At 25.5% G+C, this 27,187-nt stretch overlaps 1 protein-coding gene across 4 annotated transcripts; it reads left to right on the top strand.

Annotated features, from left to right (window-relative positions):
• The first annotated feature begins 54 nt into the window (after positions 1 to 54).
• Positions 55 to 27,021, top strand: LOC107449390 (mitogen-activated protein kinase 14). 4 transcript variants are annotated; one of them, XM_016064900.4, is made up of 12 exons: positions 55 to 348; positions 2,890 to 3,019; positions 5,232 to 5,290; positions 7,264 to 7,375; positions 7,512 to 7,541; positions 8,533 to 8,580; positions 8,669 to 8,783; positions 9,507 to 9,578; positions 11,091 to 11,170; positions 11,830 to 11,908; positions 13,624 to 13,797; positions 26,676 to 27,021. In XM_016064900.4, exons 1-12 carry the CDS (start codon positions 239 to 241, stop codon positions 26,807 to 26,809), a joined length of 1,143 nt encoding a protein of 380 aa, XP_015920386.1. In that variant the 5' UTR covers positions 55 to 238; the 3' UTR covers positions 26,810 to 27,021. The 4 variants fall into 4 exon arrangements, with proteins under 4 accessions (XP_015920386.1, XP_015920388.1, XP_015920387.1 ...); XM_016064902.4 differs by lacking the exon at positions 26,676 to 27,021 and adding an exon at positions 18,942 to 20,207 and having other exon boundaries at positions 58 to 348; XM_016064901.4 differs by lacking the exon at positions 11,091 to 11,170 and adding an exon at positions 9,736 to 9,815 and having other exon boundaries at positions 61 to 348.
• The last annotated feature ends 166 nt before the right edge of the window (positions 27,022 to 27,187 follow it).

Raw genomic sequence — 27,187 nt, 5'->3', positions numbered from 1 at the left:
TGTAACTTACATTGATAATTTCAAACATTACGAATCTTAATCTGGCATTGGTTCGAAACCAAAAAGTAGAAGTTAGTTTTTGTTTTATTATTATTTATGTTGAGCTGATCGTAAAATGTTATTAGTTTGTATTTGAATAATTTGCCCCCAATTGAAAGTCGCACTTTTTCTTCATTAGACCTTGACAAGTTTCATGCCTTAAGTGCGAATTCATATCAAAGTCTATTATACTCTTTTGATGATGAAATCTGGATTTATTAAAGTTGAACTGAACAAAACTATATGGGAGGTGCCTGAAAGGTATCAAAACCTTGCACCTGTGGGGTCAGGAGCTTACGGTCAAGTATGGTTAGTGTCTTACCTTATCTTAAAGAATTTTATAATTACTTTTGTGAAAATGCATGTTTTATATGATTTTATATGCTAATTATTTGGTATTAGATAACTGCATTTAATATAACAAAAATGTTAATGAGAAATGTATCTTAACTATCGTTACATAAGGTAATAAAACTACGATTCAAGTATTCAGAATATTGTTTGTGTCAGACAAGTATAAACTATAAGGTTAAGTATGTGAGAAATAAATATCAAGGACACGGTCTATAATTTTTGCTTATAGCTCATCAAATCTGATTTTAAATTCAATCTTTCAAATAGAGAAAATGAAAGAAATTAAATGAAAATGCTGTGTTGATCTGTAAGTTTGAGAACAAAAAAGTTTTGCTTTATGGCAAAAGTGTTTGATTCTGCAGATGCATGAGATTGGTGAAGTGTTGAGATTGATGAATAAAAGATTAAGCTGTAATAAACTTTATAACAATGAACACACTAAAAACAAAGGAATATCATTCTTTGAGCACCAACAGCATCATCTCCCTTGCCTTCAAATATTGATTTTTTCTTTCGACGAAACTCTTTATTATATAGGGTTTTTGTCCATTTAAATAAAGAATAGGAATAACATTTTATAAAATATTCCTCAGTTTACTGAATTTGAACTGACCTATTTCTAATTTGCAATAAAGTTATTCGGTGAATGGGCGATATTTCTTTTGTGCTGTCTGTCACGTCACCTACAATCGCCTAGATGTTAAAAGGATTTTAAATATACAAACTTCAAAAATAAAACACGTAGAGGCTTGCTCAGGGGTGGCTACAAGTTACCTTTTGAGTTTGTTCACTTTTGTGATTTGCCTTTTTTTAGTGTTTTACAGGCACTGCCTAGAAGTCATCAAGACTTGGCAATTATATTGGCCTAGATCAGGATACGGAAATATTCCCTGGTTCATACTTGATTTTTTAAGAAACTTTAAATTACAGTGCAATCAATAATCTCTTATCTTATAATGTCTGTGCTAAAAAAGTGGGAAGATTTCCGGTATCAATATCTGCTCTGTAAAAGTAACTAAATTTATGCGATACCCAGGCCATGTCACACAAAAAAACTCTAAAACAGTGGCAGAGAAAGGGACCAACTTGAACTGTAAAACTTGCAACCTTTTTTTCATAAACTGCATTTTTTTTTGGTAGCATATAACTGCGTTGGCACTCTTCCAATTGTAGTTGGCGTATCGTTATGGAAGCATCATAAAAAAGTATCTCTATGTTTTTGTTAGAGTGCATATTTCAAGTATATTTAAATGAAAATATTCCATATTTCTTCCAAATGTTTTTTTTTTTTTTTTTTTATCTTCGCTCTTATTTTCTTACTGTGAACACTCACTTTTATTCACTTCTTACTCTAAAGCATTATTTATAATTTTATTAAGAGAGTAACATGTTTCACTATTTCTTGTGTATATATTGTAAGTCATGTTTGATTGTTGTTTATGTATCTTCAATTTAATCTGGATTTACATTGAAGAGACATTCTGGTTTAGGAGTTCTAATTACTTGCTAGCCATGTTGTTAATCAAGTTAGAAGTATTTGCTTCATCTAGTTAGATAAATATTTCCTTTTGATAATAAGTATTTTTAAATGTGTGAAAAAAGTCTTTGGTAATGTGGTAAGAAATTCTTCTGAATTAGAATGGAGATGAAGTGTTGCTTATCTTATTTGTTTTATAATCAGTTATCTTTTTCTTAATGTGTTTTGTTATCACTCTCTGTAAATGCCAGAAACTGATTTTTGCATTAAATCTAATCAAAACACCTTTTTTTTTAACTTAAGGAACAAAAAAAACATTTTTTTTCCAGAAAAATGAACTTAAGTTTCTTTTCTACTTTGCTACACTGCAATTGTAACTTAGCTAGAAAAATCTTTAAACAAACAAACAGTGCAAAACTTTTTTTGAATGCTACAAATAAATTTTGTTTGAATTTTTAATTTACAATAGTTTTTTATTTATATAGATAAAATTGCTTTCTTTAAATTTTTCACTTATTTCTTTATACAGAAAGGCAAACTTTTAGAATGAGCTCACGGTATGTATAAAATTCCAAGATCTTGCAATTTCTTTAAAAAAAATTTAGTCCTATCTCTTTAAAGAGTTCTATTACACAGTTGAAAAAACCAACTTATTTCATTTTCCTATCTTCTTTTCTAATTCATGAATCATTTTTGTTTTAGTCTTCAATAATTAATCTTTTTGTTCTCCATAAATATTTAATTCTATTTATTATTTATTTATTTTTTTGTCAATGGCCATTACACTGTTATGCTGTGTTGCAGGATGTTTTGGTCCAATGTCTATGTGGGATGAAATCTTTCAGCTTTATTCAATTTTGCATGAAATAATTTTTTTTCCTATAAATTTTACCTTTTGTATAAATTTCTTTTTCAGACAGTAAATATGTTAATAATACGTTATAATTTTAAATTTATTTCATGTATCCATAAAACTCTTTTTCATTTATTTTTAATTACAATTTTTTATTTTATTTTAGTTCATCTTTAGATACTCAACGCAATTTTAAGGTTGCAATTAAAAAGCTGGCCCGACCATTTCAATCCAAGATTCATGCAAAAAGAACATATAGAGAGCTAAGACTATTAAAACATATGAATCATGAAAATGTAAGTTTTTATTCAACCATTGCTTTACTTTATATGTTGTATTCTAAATTTATAATGAGAGCAAAGCCTATGTTTTCAATTTATTAATCTATTATTTTTTTCTTAAAAAGAACTTAATTTACTGCAAGTATCAATAAAATTAATATAAATATTCAATAAAATAATCTATTATTCATAAAATTGATATAAATATTCAATAAAAATTTCTCTTATTGAATTATAAGCAAAGTTAAATTACAAGAATTACAATTGAAGAACTGGAGAGATTGATTTCTAATTCTTTGAAAAGATGATAAGTAATTAGAAAGATGCTAAGTAAAATTTTTTTTTCAATTTTTAGAAAATAATTCTCCACTTGAAGCAAGCAGCCACACTAAGTGGTAGCTGCCCCAAACAAATATGCAGTGGCTACAAAGCCTTAAAATTTTTATGCGCGCAATTCAAAATATCTATTTTTAACTACTAAGTATGTTTTATTTTGTTCTAAACATTTGATTTATGCAATAAAAAAATTAGCAATTTATGTACCTAAATCATTGAAATAACTTGACAGTTAAAGGATTAAAAAAAACTTTCACATTAAAGGATTGGTATAATTTCTATACATAGATTTTAATAAAATAGTGTTGCTCTTAAAAGTTGCAACTGGTGTCTTTATCTAATGCACCATAAATTAATAATTTATTTTCAAAGATTTTTGTATACACTTTTCAGTATTGCAGCATTTACTCTATAACCCTTTGTATTAAACAATTATTGGTATCATGTTGTCACAAATATCAGGGATGATCCGCTTTTTAGCTGATTTCCTCTTTTTCACTTTTATCTCTTGAATTTCAGCTTTTTTTTTTATCAAAAATTCAGATTTTCTAAAAATTTCACTTTTTTTTTTATAAGTATTCCGTTTTTTCACAAAATTCACCGATTTTCAAAGAGAAACAGAAAATTTAAACTACATAGCTTTGTGATTATCATGATTTGTATTTACACGTTTTAAAAATTCTATATCCCAGTTTGTATTTTCTCATTTTCAAAATTGTATATCTAGTTTCACATTCATGTGATTTCAAAATGCATAATTGTTATTCATATTCACGCAAATTTAAGATCAACTATCGCGATTCTTGTAAGAAGTAAATTTATTTTTAAAATTAGTTACTATAAAGGTGACTGTTTTTCTAACGACGATTATTAGTATATGTAAGTGTTACAACATCAGAGAAACTGGAAGGGAATATATTCAAAACTTACATTCTGTGTTTGCAAATAAGAAAAAATAGGATTTGTCACAAGATGTTTGAAGATGGACTAACGACTAAATATAGCAAACATAAAAGATATAGCAAACAAAAGCAATCACTTATAAAAAGATTTAATTAAATTTTTTTTATATTTTTGGAAAAAGAGTTAATTAACTCATCATCAAAATTTTATTTATAATTGTTGTTAATGCTATAAAATGCAAAATTCTTATCAAATAAAAAACAATTATGTAAACAGCTGCTGATTGTCATGTAATTTTTCAAACTAAAATAGCAATTTTTGTATGTTAAGGAGTTAATATATATTTCTACTTCACTGTTATTGCTATGTTTCAGAGGGCTCTAGTTAAATTAGACTATAATATGAACATAATTATTCGGTCCATTGTTAAAGTTTTTTTTTTCCAATATAATTTAAAAAGTAATATTGCTGATATATTTGCTATAAATCACATAACAGTATTTATTTATTAAAAGAAATGAAATATTTATGTATATTCTCAGTAGTTTTAATTTGCTAAACCAGGTAGTTTTTCAAGTAATAATTAATTGTCTCTTATGTGAACTGAGGAAAAATATAATTTCCAGCTTTATTTTTTCAATTGGTAATTTTTATTTTCACTAAATGGTAAGTATCAATGTAATCATTTATATAATAATAGATTAGTACACAATTGTATGTCAACACATAAATTACCTTAAACTGTCTGGAATTTATTATTAAAGGGTTGCGCTTGCGTAAAATTTACTATCGTGGAAATTCAGCTTTTTTACCTTTTGGCTAATCTCATCCCTGAAATATGGAGAGAAAATAATTTTAATCTGTTGAGGTACAAATTAAGATAACTTTTTAAAATATAGAATAAAAATTCCCAACTGCTGTTTAAATTATAATCATGTTGAATGAATAGATTTTTTTTGTAGAAAATTTATTTCATTTTTTTTAATAGGTTATAGGTTTATTAGATGTTTTTACTCCATCCACAACATTAGATGATTTTCAAGATGTGTATGTATAATTTTAGATGTTTCTTTCTTTGTATATTTACTGCATATTATCGAAATACTAACTACTGAATACTAACTACTAACTACTAAATACTAACTAACTGAATACCAAAATAAAAACTATCTGAAATTTCAGCATATATCTTTTAAAACTTATATTTCTCTTTTTTAAAACCTTTCTGATCCTGAAATTCTAACTTTATAAGATAGTTGCATTTTTATGCAGCAAACCAATTTCTCCTTTGAAAGTAGTGTAAGGAGGAAAATCTGTGCCATCATAAAAATCATTATATTAAACAAAATTGTATTAAAAGGTGATTTTTATAGTATTTATTAAATAAAAAATTAAATAACATTTTGCTCAAAAATGCAATTTGTATGCTTAAAAATACTTGATAATATAAATATGAAAAATTCTATCTTTTCTATTAATTTACTACCTGTAAAAACTTAAACTAAGGCTAAATATTTTTCACCATATCCTTATAACTGATAATATACCTGATAACAAAAAAATGTATGGTCTGATATCGAATTAATCTACCTAATATTAAAAGAGTCCTTATTTCTGAATTTTTAGAAGGATAAGCCAGAAGGTATGGGGCAATTTTTAGAAGAAAAAATTTGGGGATAAGATTTTAATAAAACTTACTGGCAAAGGTCTTAAAAACTAAGGAAAACACAATTATAAGCATATATATATAGAATCGAGTGGGTCAAAAAAAAAAGTCGAATTTTGGAATGTGTTAGCACAAAAAAGTTACCTATATAATTGGCATAAAATTTTTAAAATCAATTAATACCTTTTGTTCGCACACCATAGTTAAATTTAATGAACACTCTAAAAAAAAATCACACCTTTTTCAAAAGAAAATTTTACGATGGTTAAAACTTTTGAAATAATCATGCTTTAGTTTTTTATACTTGTTTAATGGTTCGCTGCACAAATAAAAGATATTGTTACGGATTTTTTTTTAAAAAAAATTATGCTGTTTTTATTTGCAATGCAGTTAGCAACTTTTCCACACTAAAGCATTCCGAAATTCAAAAAAGAAAAATTTTTTTTTTTCAATTTACTTTAATATAGAAGAATCAAAGGAGATAGTGTCAACTTAGCAAAGGTATTTGTCTCATACCACCAATGGTAAAGATTGTCAATTATAAACAGGCAAAGGACTTTTCTTAATTTATGAGAAACTATGCATGCATAGGGTATTAATTTTTCTTCTGATATGTTTTACCTATATATTTTGAATGAATGTAAATTACCTGAAAAATGCCATGAACTTAAGAGTAAAACAAGTTGTTCAAATATTCTTACTAGATAATACTTAAAGTAACCTGATTACAAGAATTAAAAGTTTCTTTTTACATCTTCAAATATAAACTTTATCAAGTATTACTGTTGAAGTTTTATTAGTTTGTCTTATTAACTAAATTAGTCATATTTTTATTTGTAACAGTAGTTAGAAATCTTAGTTAAACACTCTTACTGTTATTACAATAATATGTTACAATCTGACATTCAAAAATCCTGGAAATTTTTTTAACCATGTCAATTTTTTATTGAATTTCAATTTAAAAATTATGTTTTGCCTTAGATTTAACTTTTTTTCCTATAAAAGTTTTATTTTAAAGCTGGAAATGACTGATACATTACTTGTGAACAGTTACTAAATGAAAATTAATTTAGGTTTGTTATGATTTGAATTTGTTTTTCTAATTGCATCTACTAAATTTGTCTAATTGTTAAATTAAGTTTAAATAATATTTGACAATTTGATATTTTCATGTTTTAAAATTTACGACCTAAAATTTATTTGTCCAATTTTATGAATTATTTTTTTTGTTGCTTTGCTAATAATTCCATTGCATGATATTTCTTTATTATTGATAGCACTATTGTTGACATTCAATAAAATAATTATATATTTTTTATAATTGAAATGAAACTGTTAATTTTTTTCTCTCTAGTTACTTAGTTACTCATTTGATGGGAGCTGATCTCAATAACATTATTAAAACCCAGAGGTTAAGCAATGATCATGTCCAGTTTCTTGTTTATCAAATATTGAGAGGTTTAAAAGTATGTTGTACGCATTTTATTAGTTTCAATTTTTATTTTTGTGTTTGAGTTAATGAAATGTTTTATTTTATCCCATTCAATGTTTAAACTAAGAATGTATAAATAAAACTAAAACATCACTTTGTTTTTTTTTTAGTATATCCATTCAGCAGGCATAATTCACAGAGTAAGTATATTTTTTCACGTATTTTTTTCTCTTTTTTTTTGAAAGAAAATTTGTTTAAAGATTATGAATTGCAATTTTTTTTAAAATACAATTTCACATATATTATTACGATGTGATTCCAGTTTATTCCCAGGAACCCATCTCTGTGCTGTCAACAAAAAAAAAATTTATAAACATATTTTTACTTACATTACCAGAAGAAAAATATTTTTACTTTCATACTTTATCATTTTTTCCTGATAATTTTGATTTATTTTAACACAGATTTGTAATATTTTAAATAAGCTGACTTTTTTAAAAAAATATTAATTTAAATAAATTATATATCTCTATATATATAGTGGTTTGTCGAGCAAAGGAGGGAAAAAGAGAATAATTAACTTAACAATTAAACTTAACAAATTTAATAAAGTAAAAAAAAGTATAATAGCAACAACAATAGCAGGGAGCTGCCTACACATAGCATTACAGGATAAAAACTGAATAACATTAGTTTTAAAGAAATAGTTAGTCAATGAAAAATAGATTTCGGGACTTCCAAGCTCTCAGGCGTCGCCGTTGAATCAGGAAGTAGATAGTGGTTCAAGGGTAATGGTCAATCACAAATAATATGTACATACATATATAAATTCAGCCTTTCATCCCTTCAGTGGGTCGATAAATGAGTACCAAGCATGCTTGGGAACTAAACACTGGGGGTTTCACGTTCGACTGACCACCTAACAGAAACTTCTGCTCCTGCACCCCAGATCCCAAAGGTCAAGAAAACTGAGATGGGCGCAGTAGGCCTTGGCCCTCTATGGGCTGTCTTCCGCTTAGTTTAGTTTACATATATAAATATTTCTTTCCTTCCATTGGTTAAATTTCTGATATATTTTCTTTACCTTTAGTTTTTTTTCATAGTAAATATTTAATCACTTATATATTTATTTGTAGTAATGTTTTAACAAAGTGTCTGACTATATATTTATTTGTGTCTTAATTTTTTTAGGATTTAAAACCAAGCAATATTGCTGTGAATGAAGATTGTGAGTTAAAGGTACGTTTATTTTATTTTAATCACATAGCAGTATTAATGTATTTATTAAATTGATTTATTTTTAAATGCTGTTTGTATAATTATTTAGATATTGGATTTTGGACTTGCCCGTCATGCAGAAGTTGAGATGACTGGCTATGTTGCTACTAGGTGGTACAGAGCACCAGAAATAATGTTGAACTGGATGCATTATAATCAAACAGGTATATTTTTATACTATTTAATCACAGCAGCACATAGCCCTGAACCTGATTCTTTCGGATCCTACCAATTAACACTTGTTGCCAAATTCTCCATTCAATCAAATTATTTCATTTTCTTTACTGCAACATAATATCTGCAATTAATTAATCTCTGCAACATAATTTTGTTAATTCTACTTTTTTTTAGATGTTTTAAATTTATTACAAGAGAAAATATTTTCTAATGTTTTTGATGTTTTAAATTTATTACAAAAGAAAATATTTTCTAATGTTTTTGATGTTTTAATCTTTGTATAAAATCGCTTCTGTTTGCAATTATAATTGTTTTCTTACTTGTTATTCTTTAATTTAGTTTTCTTACTTGTTATTCTTTAATGTTTGTTTGTCAGCATGTTTTTTTTTTCATTTTTTATTATTTTTTATTAAAAAAATGTGTGTAGAAATGTTTCAATTAAGGCTAAATTTAAATTGCTCATAATTAAAAACTTTACTTACTTATACTTTTAAAATATTGATACAGTTCTTGAAATTGATTCACAATGTTTTTTGGAATTGTTAAACTATTCATATTTTCTTGCAATGTACAAATATTAACTATATTTTCTACCTTCATCTAACCGAGCTTCATTTTTATCAGCTTATTTTTTTTCCACCCATTCAAATATTAATTATAATTTTGTGATATTTCCCAGTTTGTTTTAAAATAGAATAAATTTTTTTTAGTTGATATCTGGTCTGTTGGTTGTATTATGGCGGAACTTTTAACATCAAAAACTCTTTTTCCTGGAACTGATCGTATCCTTTAAAAGTTAAATATGTATTTATCAATCGTATTATTTTTTTCGTTTTGCAATCTTCACCTTTTAATTAAACAATTTTTCCCTTCTATTAATTCCCTTTGATTTCTCTTGTGTGAAATGAGCTTGACAAAGACTTTCCTTAATTGTGTCAGACATTGATCAGTTGATTCATATAATGTCCATTGTTGGGACTCCTGATGACTATCTTCTTTTGAAAATAATGAGTGAAGAGGTATTTCACAACTCCTAATTTGCTTGCACGTACTGTTAATCTAAGTGAACTGTCCCCGTCTTCTGTAAAAAAAATATAAAAAAAAAGAAATTTTATGATTATTTATGGTAAAAATGTACTGCTGAAAACTAATTTCTTTTTATTAAATATTTTCCTTTCTCTTCTGGCATTCTTATTTCCTTCTATTTTCGTAGTAATTTGCTTAAGTCATAATTCAAAAAATCTAAGGTGGTTAACAGTAATTAATTTCAGGCAAATTATCATCAACAAGTGATTAATTATGAAATTTAGACATTCATAATTAATCACTCTATTGTGATTCATGATTAATTATTTTCCTTTGTAAATTGTGTGTATTTTGAATTTACACATTTGTCTTGCAATTTTTTATTTAACTTTACATATCAGTGATAATTACTTTGTGTGTGTATTAAATAGTTAAAATTTCTCTTTATATTTCTTTCTCTGCATCCATTTGTTTTAAATAAGGTCTAAGTTTTGGTAAATTTTTATGTCTATTAAGTTAAACTTTTGACCAAAAAAAATGCAAAGTAAACCTTTTTTTGTTAATTAATAATGCTACATGTTGTGGAAAAAAAATTTAGTGTGAATAATTTTTTTTAAAGATTTTATGTGATCTGAAAAAAAAATTCTTTTTTTTAAAGGCAACAGATTTTTTTTTGTTTTACCATGAATAATAATAAAGTAGTCAATTTTGCATGGAAAGTTTGTTTTGATACTAAGGCTTTGCATGGTTCCTAACAATTTTTGTTATGAATTTCCAAACATTCATTTAAAACATTTTGGTAGAGAACAACAGTACACTTTTGATCTTTAGATTTATAAATTTTGTTACCTTCTTTCAGTCTGTGCTTAAGGGTTTTATTAAAACCTGAAAGATAATAAGAGTTATTTTTCTCATTTAAAAAAGAATTTTAAAATACTGTTAATTTTTTTTTATGGAAATAAAATATTAGGCACAATTTTTAGCACTTTAATAATTTTTTTTTTTTGTGGAGTTATATAAAATGTTGAATAAAAAATAATTCATTGCACTTAAACTCGCAACAATTTTTTTAAAAACTAAACTGTTAGTTTGTTTGATCTGTGTTGTTTGAACTCATTATTGTTGATGGCAAAATGTTATGGAGCATGAATGAATATTGCATGATTAAAAATTTGTATGAGTCTGGTAAAATGCTTTTATTGTAGGAATGTTTTGATGTCTTATTAGTTGCTTCCTTATTTTATGTCATAATCTTAACGTTGCAATAGATATTGATCAGTTAACACGCATTATGGTTTTGTGTGGTAAACCAGATGAAGAGTTCCTAAATAAAATAAACAGTGAAGAGGTATGTATTTTTTTAACCACGTAGTTTTTTTTTTTTTTTTTTTAGTTTCGTTACATATCAGGGTATGTAAAGCATTTAATTTTTTGTAATGCATACAAGAAAATAATCTATTCGGTGTAGAATAATAGCCAGGTAAAACATAATATTTTGTTAAAAAAGCTACAATAACAACAAAAAAGTTTACATTATTTAAATATTTCTTTTTACTCTAATGTAGATTTTTTTAATGCAACAGTTCCAATACTTTTTTTTAAAAAAAAAAAATAAAATAAAATAAAATTATAATAGCTTTTTAGAGCTTTATAAAAACTTTTTTGGGTAAACTTTGTTTTAATGATTTTCTAAATTTTTTAAGCATAACAATTGTATTATTTCATAGATGGTAATTAATTTAATGGCAATTAATATAATTTATGGTATTTAATGGTAATTAATAATTTCTCTTCACCAAGTAGTTATTTAGTATTGATTATTTGAATATCTACACCTGACAATATCTTATCCCCAATATTATTTGTAAATACTTAGCTTGCATTAAAAAGAAATATATTTTGTTTCGAATTGATTTTTCATATTGTTTTTTAATAAATATTTTTACATCAAAAAAACAAATTTATTTTAATTCATGATTAAAATTTATGAGAGTTTTTTACTTTTAGGCAAGAAATTATATACGCTCATTGCCTGTCATGAAAAAAAGAAATTTCAAGGATGTTTTTGCTGGTGCTCACCCTGATGGTAAGTTTGATTTTTAGAATCCATAATAGTCAACCAGCAGCATTATTATTTTGCCCTCATAATTAAGTTCTGTTGTTAAAATCATGGTCATATCTCAACATTATTCTCATAATATGTATTTATTTATGTTTTTGAAGGATTAGCAAGTTAAAATTTAGTGTGAAAGCATTTTCTTTGTGTGTCTTGCACAGTGCATCCTGTATAACTTGACCACTTAGGATGCATTACTTTTGACAGGTGGTCAACAAATAGAAGTGGATGGGTCATTTTTTAAAAAAGTTTTCTCTTACATTATTCTTACATGTTTCTTTTATATTTCAATCCAAATGCAATAGTGTCTCGATAATTAGAATTGAACGGGACCGAGCATGCATTGAACTTTCGAAAATCTGAATTATCAAAAACATGAAATATAATAAATATTTAAATAAATGGAAACAAAGCAATTTTTAAATTTCAGTATTTAATTGAAAAATATATTAATATATATTTTAAGAAAATATATTTTATAAAAATATATTTTATAAAAATATATTTTAAGAAAATTTACTTACATTAGACGATTAGGGTACATTAACTGTATTACTCTAAGTTATATTCATTCATTATATTACTGCATCAAATCTATCATTGTACATTAAAATAATTGTTTGTTTCAACACACTGCTTCATGCATCAATATTGTGCCATTGTCAGATTAGCATATTGTCTGCTGGATTTGCCTTGGCTGCGAGTCCCTTGGTATGACTCATTCGTAGTGTTGAATCTGCTGAATTCTCCCTTTTACTGCCTTCTTGCATCCTTACTACAGTAGCCACATTTGTAAATGCTAGTTGTTTATCACTATATAGCCACTTGCCTACCACAGTCACGTCAGTGTTTTTGCAACCTTGAATTTTTTTTTAACGGGCTAAACAGAGGCAAATTGTCTTCATTAATTACGTGAACACTAACTATAATTTCGTTTTTCAACGTTCAGTTATAGTAATCATTGTTAAACCAGTGTTAGTAATCCTTAAATGCATTGTGTGTGCATTGGTAATTTTTTAGGAGCAAGACCACTAACTTGGATTTATGGGAAACTCGAACAGCTAAAAATCAAAATATTGAGCCTCTGTTGTATTGGTAATGGTTAATTGTTAAATTACATTTGTCTATGTTAAGGAATAACCAATTTAGCTTTGAGAATACGATTCATTACCCGATAGAATTATTGTTTGTTCCATAAATTTTATACTGTTAAATTTCTTTACTTTGAGGAACAATTAATTATTCATATTTTGCTGTGTCATGAACTATAAATAGTATATTTCCCAAAATATTTGTGCATAAGAAAATGTGTTAGTGGAATATTTTATATTACAACAACAGCAACACTGTGAAATTTATTTTGTGTTATAAATAGACTTATTAATTGAGAAAAAAAATCTCTTACTGAATCTCTTACTACCTAAGAACTTCAATAATAGAAAAGGATGAATTGTTTAAAGCGTATACAAAAAATTATTTTGCTCACATAATTATGCCTAATAATATCCCAATGTGGTCAACTTACTAAGTGATTAAGGTTATTTAGTCTATTTGAACTTAATAAAGTTTCATTTTGATCAATCTATGTTCTCAGTACACTTTTAATATTTATTGAACTCTAAAACTTATGGTTAATCATAAAACCATTTGTTTATGCAAAATACAATAATTAATTGTACTTTCAGCAATTAATCTTTTGGAAAGAATGTTGGAACTAGATGCGGATAAAAGACCAACAGCCACAGAAGCTTTAGCCCATCCCTATCTAACGCAATATGCTGATCCATCAGATGAGCCGATTGCAGAGCCTTATGATGAATCTTTTGAAGACAAAGATTTTGAAGTTGCAGAGTGGAGGAGTAAGTATTTTTTTTATTTATTTTTTACGAAAAATAAATTTTTTAATTATTTTTTCAATTGATTAGATCTTATATTAACATATTAGTGAACTTAAAAATTTTTTTTTTACCAATGTTATGTGTGTTTATTAGTTGTCATATTTAATTCAAAGTTACTGATGTTGAATGTATATTATGTTAAATTTAAATTACCCTTGGAACAAGTATGAAATTAAATATTTATCATGAAAATTAATAAATATTAGAATAGTGGTTCGATTTAAAAAAAAATGTATTTTATAAGGCAAAGCATGATTTATTGTGATAAAATTTAAATTGGGAAAAAATTCCTCTCTTTTTAAAGTAAATATCTTTATTAAACTTCAGAAAAGTGGTTAAGATCTCAAATAATTTGTTTAATTGACAAATGTATCATACATGAATAGAGCATTTCACAATTAAACTTAAATGTTAATCTTAAAATTGTAAGCAGAAGCTAAAAAGTTAGATAAATTCATCAGAACAATGTTCTTTATCTTTTCGCTGAATTGTTGATGTCAGACTGGTCACTCCTAGCATTGTCTGAACTGAAAGGAAAAGGTTTATAAAAGACTGTTTTGATCCCTTGAAAATGCGAGTCAGAACAAAAATGTTATTGGCCTCTCACTCAAATATTCTTTACTTTAATTATTTTCTTTCTTTGACTGGTGTTCAATGGGAATTAATTAACCTTTACTCTTTTGTTATGTTTCTTCAGCATAGATATTTTTTTTAAAGAAATATTGCCTATTACACGAATAATACTAATTCTAGTTACATGTAATACAATAGGAATTTTACTCTGTGATGTTTTATGAAATTTTTGATACTAGCATTACATTTTGTCACCTAACATTGAAAAGCATTTAGAAATTTAAAAAATCTTGGCGAAAATTTAATAATTGTTTTGATATCATATTTTTAAAATTTGTAAGTAGAATTTTTTTAAAGTTAAAATTTTATTAAGTTTAATCTAATTTTTATAATAAATGTGTAAAAAACGTATTTAATAAAGAAGATTATTTAGGGTAAAAAGCAAGGAATTTCAATGGTTTAAGAAGCATGAAATCATAGAACAGTAGTTAAATACATTAATGCCTCAAATATAAACTTATGTTTAATTTAACTTATTATTCTGGATGTTAAAAACATAGTTTTGTTAATATTGATCAAAGCATGAAACTCATACTTGTCAATAAGATTTCTTCTCATCTTAAAATCTTCTCTAAATATTAGTAATTTACTTATCAATTCACAATAGCTTTAGTTTAGAATTATTTATTTGGGTGTTGTTTTCATGAAAACTTCATTTATGTTTTGATAAATGCCTTTGTAAAATGAATTATTTGTAAATGTTTCTGACACTTTTAACTTGTGTGTTTATCAAGTCAATCGACTGCTTACAAATAATTAGAAATTTGGAACCAGAAAGTTTCCGATAGCTGTTTGTGAAATTAAGAAAAATTATGCAAAACATTTTTAAATGTAGATGGTGATTTCTGATAATTACATACCAATATTTTCACCTAATGAATAAATTAAATATTAATAAAAAATCATGCTTAAAATGTTGAAAGTGTTTTCAAAGTTAATACTGCTAGTAATTTAGGCATTGAGAATCTTATTAGTTCTTATGATTGTTGCTAGTGATTGTTGAATAAATTAAGCATTAGAAAATATGCTAGAATTTTTAAAAACAACTTATATTCAGGTGAAGCATAGGGGAAAATTCATTTATGCAATCTTAAAGAGTGAATGATCTATAAATTAAAAAATAAGAGAAAAGTGCTTACTTTTTTGCAATGCTTGTTTGTTATCCATACTGTGTAGTAGCTTTAGAATTGTGTGCTTTGTGTAGTATTTCTTTATATCTGTTGTTTTATTATTGAAATTTCCTTTTGATTGTGTTTGATGTTTTTCTTTCAAATTAAAGTTTGAAGTCTTTTACTTTTTCTTACTCATCTAAGGCTAATTCCACGTTACCTATATACTTGTATCACCTTATTACTTAAAATTTTTTTATGAAGTTTATGCTATCAGTCAGAAAAGCACCAATTTTGTATTTAATTTAGCTTTATTGTAATCCCCAATCATTGCTTAACTTGCTTTTTAAAGGATTAATACTGGTTCATAATGTTCTGCTCAATTCTATTTAGATGCTCTTTCAAAAGAAGTTTAATAATTTATTTTTCAACCCATTATTAAAGTAATAATTATTCAATAATATTTTGTACAATTACCTTAAATATTATGAAATGAACTGGACAATCTCTAATAAATTTCTTCCCCAATTTTTATTTGAAACTGTATAAAATTTAGATATGTAATGCAAAATATACTTAAAAAAGCTATCAAAATCAAAAATTATCTGAAAGTTTAAGAAGGAAAAAATATTCTTACAATTGTATTTACTATGTTACATACCAAATACAAACTGATTCAAACAAAACTCAATTATATGAAATATTATTCTTTAACCTTTGTCATACACAAACTACTATTGCAGTTGTCAATAGGATTACTATTATTCGTCTTGGAAATTCCTTGCAGCATGCTGGCATTACTTATAATTATGAAGAAAAAAGTCCCTATTGTGAAGCAAGTTGAACCAAAGTTTATACCTCAGTTAATATGCTAAACCGTTATTAAATAAACAATACTTTAGTCAGCCATTAAAAAAAAAAATAACTTTCCTTGTTTGCCAATAACTCACCATAAATAATTATGCTCCCTTGAACTAATGAATATAGTTGTTCTGTGAAGAAATGTGAAAATGAATTCTATTTTCTAGATTACCTACATGTAAAGATTAACTTTTAATAATCTCCAGTTTCTATTATTTGTCCTAAAAAATAAAGAAATGGACAAGTTTTATGGCCTGTAAGATTAAATTATAATGAGTTTTTACTGAGCATCAGTTTAAAGTTTTTCACTACTTTTGTTTGTCTTCCTCTGTTCTGTAGAGAAAAAGAGTAAAAATAAATTTAAGTTCGGGTTTACTATATTCTTAACTTAAGTGTACTGGTTTTTCTTATGATGGTTACTATTTTAATATGATCAGCTTTCTTTCTTTTCTTTTTATTTATGTCATTAGCAGACATATAGTTAATTAAAAGTAGAAGTTTGCTAGTATTTTGAATTAAAAAAATTACTTCATTTTTTGAAAAAAGATGTATGTATATAGTACAGTCTATTATGCATTTCCTCTTCTTGAAAAATCTTCAATCTTGGGAGAGAGGCATGAGGTTTTTCATGAAATTTTCTGCTTCTAATCTTTTGCTTTATTGGTGATATGATTCACCAATTTTCTTATTCAAAGTTTAAACTTGCTGTTAATTATTATCATATAGTCTTAAATTCGATAATTTCCCCTCGTGTGATGTAAATGATCCATGTAAACATGTTCGTGATAGGAAATTCAATGTTGGGATTGTTATAGCCTATACAAAGTGCTGTTATACTTTGCGGAATAATTTAATACATAACACACATGTATGAAAAAAAAAGGAAAAAAAGATTGTGATTTCTATGATAAGATCAAAAATGAGAAGAAAAAGTAGGTTTCACATAACTACTCATTCGAATGAGACACTTTTTTTTCAATCTACATATTGTTTTCTTATATTTTTTTGCTAATAACTGAATTTAATTGCTTTAAGTTAATCAGATTCCAGTATTGAATATTCTAATTTGCTCCTAAATTTTATTGAATGTTTTTGGCACAATAATGAACTACTTTAAATAACTTGATCTAATGATTGGATCTTCATGTTGAAGTCTCAATCTTAATGGTTCCAGGGGGTAGCCTCAAATGTGTAAATTAATTCATGTGAACAATGCTTAAAGTTACAAAATCAGACAAAAAAGACGTACATTCTCTGAACAAAGATACTTTTTTTTGGACAGATTTGTACTTTTGATGCCTGGAATTTAGGGGATAGCGGCAATCTGCGAAATATGGTTCCAATAGTTTGGTTCCAATAGAGTGATCCAAAGTTTAGACTCCTTAATGTTTTTACTTTTTGTATATTTTACCATGTCTCAAGAACTTTCTATGGAAAGTTTCGCTCACTATTATGAAATTCATTTATCTGCAGATAATTCAATGCAAAATACAACTTTTTTAAACTTTTAAATAATCCAATATTAAATGACAAAATACAAAAAAAATTGATCAATAGTTTCTGTGAAATTGAATTTTAAAAATACCACTTTTTCAAAATTTGATTTCTCGGAAACTACTCTAATGATTTTGCTAATTCTGTACTTTGGAAATTTAAAATTGAATTATTTAGATGTAAAAACTTTTATACCTTACAATAAAAATTTTTTTTAGGCTATTATTAAATAAAATAATAAATATTTATGAAAAGTTATATTTTGCATAAAATTATCTTTGGATAAATGAATTTAATAATTACGTACAAATATTTGGGATTTGCATAAAAAGTTCTCAAAATATGGTGAAATACGCAAAAAGTAAAATTAACATAAAGGGGCTCAAACTTTGGAACATTCTCCTAGCCAAACTACTGGAACCCATATTCGGGAATCAGAAAATCGAATCTGTCAAAAAAAAGGTATGTTTACTCGGAGAGAGTACATTTCTGAGTCTGATTTTGTAACTTAAAATATCGTCTGCACAAATTAATTACCATATTTGATGTCACCGCCTCGAAACTTTAAGATTGAGTCCTAGAACTTGATCTGATCCTTGAATCAAAAGTTATTCTGTGTGGACCATTTTTTATTTCGTGAACAATATATTATTAAATTTCTTTTTATTTGTTTTTGTAAAAAAATATGGAATATTATTGAAAATGCATTATTTTTTTATATGAGGAAGTTTTTGATTAAAATTTCACTTTTTATCTGAAATAATTATTGTTTACATATATTTAATACCCTTTATTAAGTCATTTCTAAAGTCATATGATATTTTATCATATGAATTAAAATATTTCTTATAAACATATTTTAATTGTTTGTATTTTTTTAGTCTATATCTTATGAATCAAATACATTTTATGCATGTTTTTAATGAGCTATACCATTGAACAATTTGAACGTGGAATTATCCTTTACTGAGATTTTGTTTTTTCTTTTCTTTTATCTTTTTCTTGTAGGACTTGTTTATGAAGAGGTTCAGACATTTAAACCTCCCATAATTGAATGAAGCAATGATCTCTTATTGTTGATGGATAGTTACTCTTTTAATCATCATTGATCAATGTCAGATTTTGTACATTTGTTAATAAGAAAATAAATCTGTGCGTGTTTGTCACCTCTCATATTCAAAGACCAACAGACTTGCGTGTGCATGCCTTTTTAGATGAGCTTCAGATATTGTTGAAAAATTTCCAAAAATATAAACTGTTGTAAATTTTGTTTCATGAAATATCTAAAGTCTATGTTTCTTAAACAAAACAGAATTTACTTTATTCAATATTTTAAATATGCATACATTTATCTTGAAATAAATTTCTTGTGTTTTACAACTTATTACACGTTATAATATAATACTGTTAATACTCTATAGTATATACACATTGTAAGTATTGGATTTAGGATTGACATGAGCATTAGGGTTCTAAACCGATCAAACACTATTGTAATATAGTTTAAAAGTGAAAAATGCTAAATAATTAAGAAAAAAAAGTAAAACTATAATAAGAAAATATAAACTTATTTTTGCTACAACCACTGCTTTTGTTTTAATTATTCAAAAAACAATTACAAAGTTTCTTATTATTTTTTATTGAATTTATATTATATATCTGTAGAATTTTATAATTTATGAATATAATTTTAGAAGTGCAATTAATTGTGGGGTTTCGAATGATAAACTTATAATTAAAAGTAAAATATGTAGAAAATATAGTTAGACACTAAAAGTTATAAAGTATTTAATTATTATAGTTAAATCAAGCATTTATTAAACTGAAATTTAAAAAAGCAAATTGTGTTTTTGAATTTAAATAATAAATCTGTAGAATTTATATAATAAATCTGTAGAATTTTATAATTTATGAATATAGTTTTAGAAGTACAATTAATTGTGGGGTTCCGAATGATAAGCTTATAATTAAAAGTAAAATATGCATAAAATATAGTTAGACACTAACAGTTATAAAGTATTTAATTATTATAGTTAAATCAAACATTTATTAAACTGAAATTTAAAAAAGCAAATTGTGTTTTTGAATTTAAACGTTGTTAAGTCTTCCTAACTTTTCCTCTTTTGTTCGCTTTCTAAAACAAGCTAGATAACAAAAGTTATTTCGTCATAAATCCCTTTTTTTTTAATTGATAGAAAAGTGAAAAAACAAATTCATTTAATTAAAAGTTGATATTATATTTTTTTATATGATTGTTGTTATCTGAAAAAAAAATTTGCTAAACTTGTGCTAACAATAGTGAAAAAAAAATTACTGCTACTTTTTGCTATGTCTCTTTAATTAAACTAATTTAATATATAAATCTTAATTAATGTACTATTTATTTCATCTAATATATTCAGTAGAATTTATCTAGCATTAGAATTGTGTTTGATACTACTAACTTCTGTTTATTGTGTTATTTAAACCCCTCCTTGCAAAATATAACTTATCTGAAACAGTAGCAAATATAATTTTTATTTAAAAATATGTATAATTAAGTCTGAAATTTTATCGAGCTTCTTAAATTGATTTAGATTTGCTTATTTCTTGTGCCAAAATGTATGGAAATTATAAATTACTTTTGTCTTTTTTTCATACTCCAAATATAAAGACATAAATTTCATTTACAGTAACATGACCATGACATTAATTCTAGCTCTTGCTGAATGAATCTGTTTTGTTATAAGTGTTATGATTCTTCTTATAGTTAAAAGTATAGAACTCAAAAGTTACACATTAGAAATAGCTTAGCCTGTGCCTTATGTAAACTGTTTTGTCAAAATAAGTAATATGATTCTTCCTATAGATGAAAGTATAGAACTCAAAGTTTCACAATAGAAATTGCTTAGCCTGTGCCTTATGTAACCATCTTAAATTTGATCCTTTTTGTAAATACTTTTAATAAAAATTTTAATAATATTAATTGATATTGAAATGTTTCCAGATAATGAGACTCATACTAAAGATACCTCATATTTTCGGTACAATTTTATGTTTATGTTCAGGACTTTGTCATTTTCTTTACCTTTGTCTGAATATTTTTTTTTAAAATTCTGTTCATTTAATTGTGAAATTAAAAAAAAAGTTTTAAAATAAATGTAAAGCATCTTTTATAACTGTAAATGTAAAATTCTGTCATGATTTATTAGTTCATGACAGCAGAAAGGACGAATTTCTTTTGCTTTGTATTGGAAGATGGTCTACTGCAAAAAAATTTCGAAATTTTTCCAGGCATAGTCACTCCAGAAGTTCTGATATCTAACTGTTTGTTTCATGCTATTGCAATAGATTATTATTTTATTAATTAGTTTTAAAGTATTCAATCATAATAGTCTTATTGATGCAAGTTGATATAATAAAAATTGTTTTTCTCGCAGTCGCTTTTAAATCTTAATCACATCTGCCTTTTTCCTGTTAGTGTTTCGAGCTTATAATTTACTACAGTCATTTATCAATTAGTACATACTGCTATGGAGAACCAGCTATCTTGCTTATTATTGTTAATGTGCCAGAAATTCCAAATTGAGACATAACATATTCTTTTATTGTGTGTGTAGTTGTCATTACCTACATGTTTTGATTTTTTTTTATTAAAAAGTATTTATAGTAAGTGTTTTTAAAAATATATCTATTTGAATTTTGCGATTCTTGAGCAAAAATTTTGTTTTTTTAAGCTTAGCTAGAGTTCCAAAATAGTATTTCTCAACCTGATTTACTCAATTAACCTGTAAAATATTTAAGTGCTGCTTCGCAGACCGATCAGAATTCTTATTTGGGCTATTGGCATAATTTTTTCTCACACAAAATTGTGTCACTTAGGCAATTTTTGGATTATTTAAATCAATTCTGATCAATTAAAAATATTTTGAACCTTAACTTATTTAAATTATTTGTTTAGTGTTTAAATAGTTATTTCTTATTAGTTAGATTATTTCCTGTTTTATTTGTAATTTTCTTGAGTTTTCTAAGATCTAATAACATTAAAGTTATATTTTATTAAGGGGAAATTAATATGTTATTTTTGCCCTTCTTCTACATCTCATATCTGAAAAGTTATAGTTACTGATACTTATAAATTGTCTTGTCATTGTTTTTTTAAATTTTTTTTAATCACAAACTGATACTTCAAATTCTAATTTAAGATTATTAGGTAATAAGCTATATTGCTTATATCAAATTAAATATTTTATTACATTAGTTAATATACTATCTTTCAGTCAGTTTTGAGTATCTGTATGAATCGTAATTATTCAGGTGTCATTATTTATGCAGTATCCGTCCGATTGTGTTGCCAACTTAGAATAATCTCAAGCGCACATTTTTAAATTTAGATTTAGTACTCTGCAGAAGCTTGTGCAAAATGTTTAAAGGTTACTTCAGAAATTATTGTTAATGCTGCCTACATGTGTCCTGTAATTTTCCATCGTTCATCAAAGGCTTAAATTTAAAACTTTTTTATATTTTGTTTTCCACTGTTCATATTTATTAAATACTGTGTTATTGTAAAATCCATCATTCTTTCTCCATTGTAACTGATTTCTTATTGCTAACAACTTCTCAATAATTCAAATTTAGAAAAGAATATAATTCATTAATGCTTGTTCTCAAACAAGGATTGTTTTAATTGAAATTCAATTTTCATATTTGAAGTATTTCTTAAATTAGAATGTACAGGTTATGTAATCCTAAAATTAATGCTTAGTTCTTTTTGCGTTAATTTAGCGAAATAAATCTCGCAATGCATACTCACCGCATAAATATATATTTGCAAAAACATTTTGTTCCTGATGATAGCAATGATAAGCTCAACGTAAATAAATCATTGTTAGGTTTAAAATTTAAAAAAAATAGTGTTTGAAATTTTCTAAAGTATTATTTTTTATTATAATTATATAAATAAAAAAAATACAAAGTGTTTGGATGCCTGCAATATATTATTACAATATTTATGATACTAGTATGAAATACAAGCATACTATATTAATCAAATGCTCAGAAAAGAGGGTATTTTATGAGATATTATAGAAAAATATAAAATCATCTATGAATAAATGTATGACTAAATTGGTTAATTAGATTTTTTTGGTTTATAATTATGGTTAGCTAGTCTTAGCCTGTTAAGTTAGAATGTGTATTCTGTTTGAATAGAATTGAAAATTTTTAAATGAAGTTTGAATTGTGCAATTATAAGAAGAAAAATTTATGAACATTTGTGAGTAATCTTCAATTAAAATATCATGTCTTGTCCATGTGGAAGGTTGATAGAATGGATATATTTGAATTAATAACCATGATTAAGCATAGTATGTTAAGTTTCAATGCTTAGGCCATGGTTGTAGTTAAGTGTGTGCAATAATTATGTGAAAGTTAATGAAGATTGCTTGAATGAGAATAAAATTTTGAAAAATAAATTCTTTCTTAATTTAAGACATTGTACGATTGTTGATTTTTGAGAAATTTACCTTTGCTTATAAAACTATTATCGTCATTGATAATATGACTGTGTTAATTATTTAAAATATTTGCTTTTATTAATATTTTTCCACTAATCATTTTTTCTTTGTATTTAAATGTGTTTTTGCTTTTTTTATAGTTAGTGTTGGTTATTTAATAAAATCACCTTTTTGGTTGTATTGTATGTACTTTGCAGTCTAACCCCAGATTTTTGTTGTTTGCTGTAAAGCTGCACAAGTTTCATGAAATTATGTACTGGTTTTATCTTAATAAACCTTGTTTATTATATTGCTTTTTAAATTGTAGAAAGGGTTTTTCCTTATTCACATATTTAATGAAATTTTAACTTGATTTTTAGCTTTCTGTAATGTATTCTTTTAGTTTTGTTGATAACTGTAAAATGTTTTACTTTTTTATGAGCTACACAAAATATTGAATATGATGAGGTATGATTTTTTGTTTTCATTTACTAGGAACTTATCCTTCAATATTTTATAAAATTTTGTAATGTTTTATAAAATATTTTTAGGCATCGCTCATTTTATTAATAAATATTTTTTTTTTAAATTTTTAGTTTATGAAATTTTAATTTGATATTTCACTACTTGGTTGTGTGTACTTAAGTTATATGCTATACATTTTGACTTATAGTGGCAAAACTATTTTAGTGTTTACTGAACTGCATTAAAAATTGATTATGCAAACTATTTAAATACTATGCAGGCATATAATTATATATTAATATTTCCTTCTACATTATTATATTTTTTAAATTTAGTTAATGAAAATTAAATTTTATTTTAGCCTTTTGGCTATACGTACTTCGATTAAATATCACACAGTTCAGTACTGCAAAAATAATTCAATATTTTGTGAGTTGTACTGCAAAAATTCAATATAATCTTTTTGTTTTATATGATCTTATTTATTATCTCCAAAGAATTTTGGATAGTGCTCATTATAATTTCGTTTAAATTATTGAATATTTTTTAAAAAAATGGTATTCTGTAATCCCTGACCTTAGTGGATGTTTTTTTTTTTTTTTTAATTCTTGTCAAAAATGTAGTTGTAAAATATGCATATTAGGAGCAATGGGTAAATTATTATACAATGATTTAAGAAAAAAAGCTTATCGAAACTAGACCAATAAAAAAGTCGGGATTGAAAATGTCAAGATTTGCTTAGTTATAGTAAAAAATAGAAAGGTGAAAGATAAGAACATTTCATTTTAACCATTCTTCACATATTATAGTGATTTGTTAAATTTTGAATATATTATGTTTTTATCCTTTCTTGAACAATGATTTGAGATACCCTGATGTGCATACTTTTGCTTTATTTTGACAAGTATTCTGAAAAATTCATATTATGGGTGTTTATAATGGCTCAAGCAATGAGTGTGTAAGTTTGGTTTCATTGTAGAGAAACTTTACTAATTATGCCTTAGAATACGTTGTTGTATTTTCTTAGACGATGGCCAAATAATCGCTTATCTGTATTAAGTAGCTTATATTTTCATATGAAATGTTTATCTATAAAATATTCATGCTATGTGATTTCGAAAATAAAGTTATGTATGAAATTTGTTTTTCATTACCAGTTGTGTTTCTGAATAATTTTGACTATTTTAACTGATCAGCTACGTATAATTTTGTTTACTTTTATAAAATATTTTATAGAGTAATTCAAGGTTTTATTTCATAAACGTTTTCTTAATATAATATTATGTAAAAATCTTTTGATAATTTTCCCATTTTTTTTTCTTGTTCAGAGAAAGTATAGTAGTGAACATATTAATTGAACCAAAAGTAAATTTTGATATAAGAATGATGACAACAACCGGTACAGGAAAATACTGACAAGCAGAGTGAAGACAGGTTCCATCCATGGTTGAATTTTATAACAAGATTTAATTTTTTGCCATAATTTCAAAAAAAAATATAGGGTTTCATATGGTGCACCAGGGAAATTTCAATTCAAATTTTGACATATTTTTTCCATACCTTGCAATTTTCATCAGAAACTTTAGGTTTTTTTTTATTTGTAAAGTCAAATTTTATGAGTGTGAGCAAAAAAATGTAATTGAATGAGGAAAAGTTTTACCAAAACGTTTTTTTTTTTTTTTTAACAAATTGTTGTATAGTGTTAGAATCATTTAACATAATCTCAATGACCAATTACTGTTACTGACAATTATAAGACTAGTTATTTTTCAGATTTATAATTTTTAGGTATGAAATAATCATAGAACGGCCATGCATGGCAAGTCTTAACAATTTTAAACTTTTCCCCTATTTTTTTTTAATTAATAGTATTCTGAAGTCATGAAAATTTGATGTTAATTGTTATAAATTAGTTGAAAATTGTTATAAGTTTTGTTTCTTATAATCTATTGGAGTTCAGAAAATGACATAATAAAAGAGTAGCTTTTATCCAGCATTGCTGCAGTGAAAGCAAGTTGTTGTTTTTGTTGTCATCAGCTAGTAAGTCAGGGGTGCGATTTTTCTTGTTTTCAAGTGGTGCCATCTATGCCCAAGAATTCGACTTCTACCACACCCGTTTATAGGACGGACCCATTCATTCATCCACAGATCGTAATCAGAAGATTTATAATGTGAAACAGAGATCGAATCTTCAATTCAGTACCACTAGTTTGTTATGGGCAAAGGGAGGACTTTGTGACCCAACAAATTTAACGTGCACCAGTTTCCATGTACTACGCAGGGAGTCTTTGGCCGGCTGTATTAGTGAAAACAAGTGTGATAATATTAAATAAATTACCTAAAATTTGGAAAAATACCAAATTGTAAACTTACCATTTTTAACGTGAGCAACTTGATGTAAATATAATTTTTGATATGAGAGTATAATTAGACATAAATTAAAAAAAAATTTAAATAGTGAATAATCAAAGTCTAAAGTGTATTGTTTTTCCACAAATAAAAATTTACATCCCTCTACTTATGCACCCTAGGAAACATAACTTTCTTAATTTAAAATATACAAAAAACCTCCTAGTCAGAAAACTAGTGCTATGCTAATAAATAACCCCGAAATGTTGTAAGAAATAATAAGTTATCTCTTTTTCTGATGTTAACATTTTGTTAATTTAAAAACCATTTCTGAATTAAATGGATTTTCAAAAAGCAAATTAAATTATCTAACTGCGTTTAACTTGAAGAATTGAATTATTGAAAACTATATACAGTTATATAGTTACATATACAGTTTTTTTTTCTTTTCTAGGTTTAATACATAAGGAAGTGAATATGTTTGAACCACAGATTCGCCAGATCAATGCAGGAATTTCTGAAGTTGCCCAAGATTTACAGTCTCGAATGAGGCTTCAAGACTATTTATCTATATCTCAGCACAGATGACAGTGGCTTTAAAAATATATATTAGAATACTATATTGAATTACTAAATCAAAAATTGACTGTAAAACTTCAGTCATTGTTAATACAAATGAGTTGTATTAAGATTTTTGCTACTCAATTAAAAATTAAATTGACTGCCGTTACTGTTAATAAAAATGAGTTGTATTAAGATTTTTGCTACTCAATTAAATTATACATAAATTATGAGTCTAATAGTTTTACGTTGTCTTTTACTGCAGAGCAATTTAATGTTTAATATTCAAAACATTAGCTTAAAAATAAAATTATTTTTTTCTTGAAAATACATCTTATCTAATTTCACGTAAATCTCTGGAAACTATGAATTTGGATCAGGAGTTTAAAACTTTCTTTGCTCAGA

This window comes from Parasteatoda tepidariorum, chromosome 3 (assembly GCF_982258835.1).
Source record: "Parasteatoda tepidariorum strain Cologne lab strain chromosome 3, Ptep-v5.0, whole genome shotgun sequence".
In the NCBI taxonomy this organism is placed as follows: Eukaryota; Metazoa; Arthropoda; class Arachnida; order Araneae; family Theridiidae; genus Parasteatoda; species Parasteatoda tepidariorum.
This window is presented reverse-complemented; position numbering and strand designations above follow the sequence as displayed.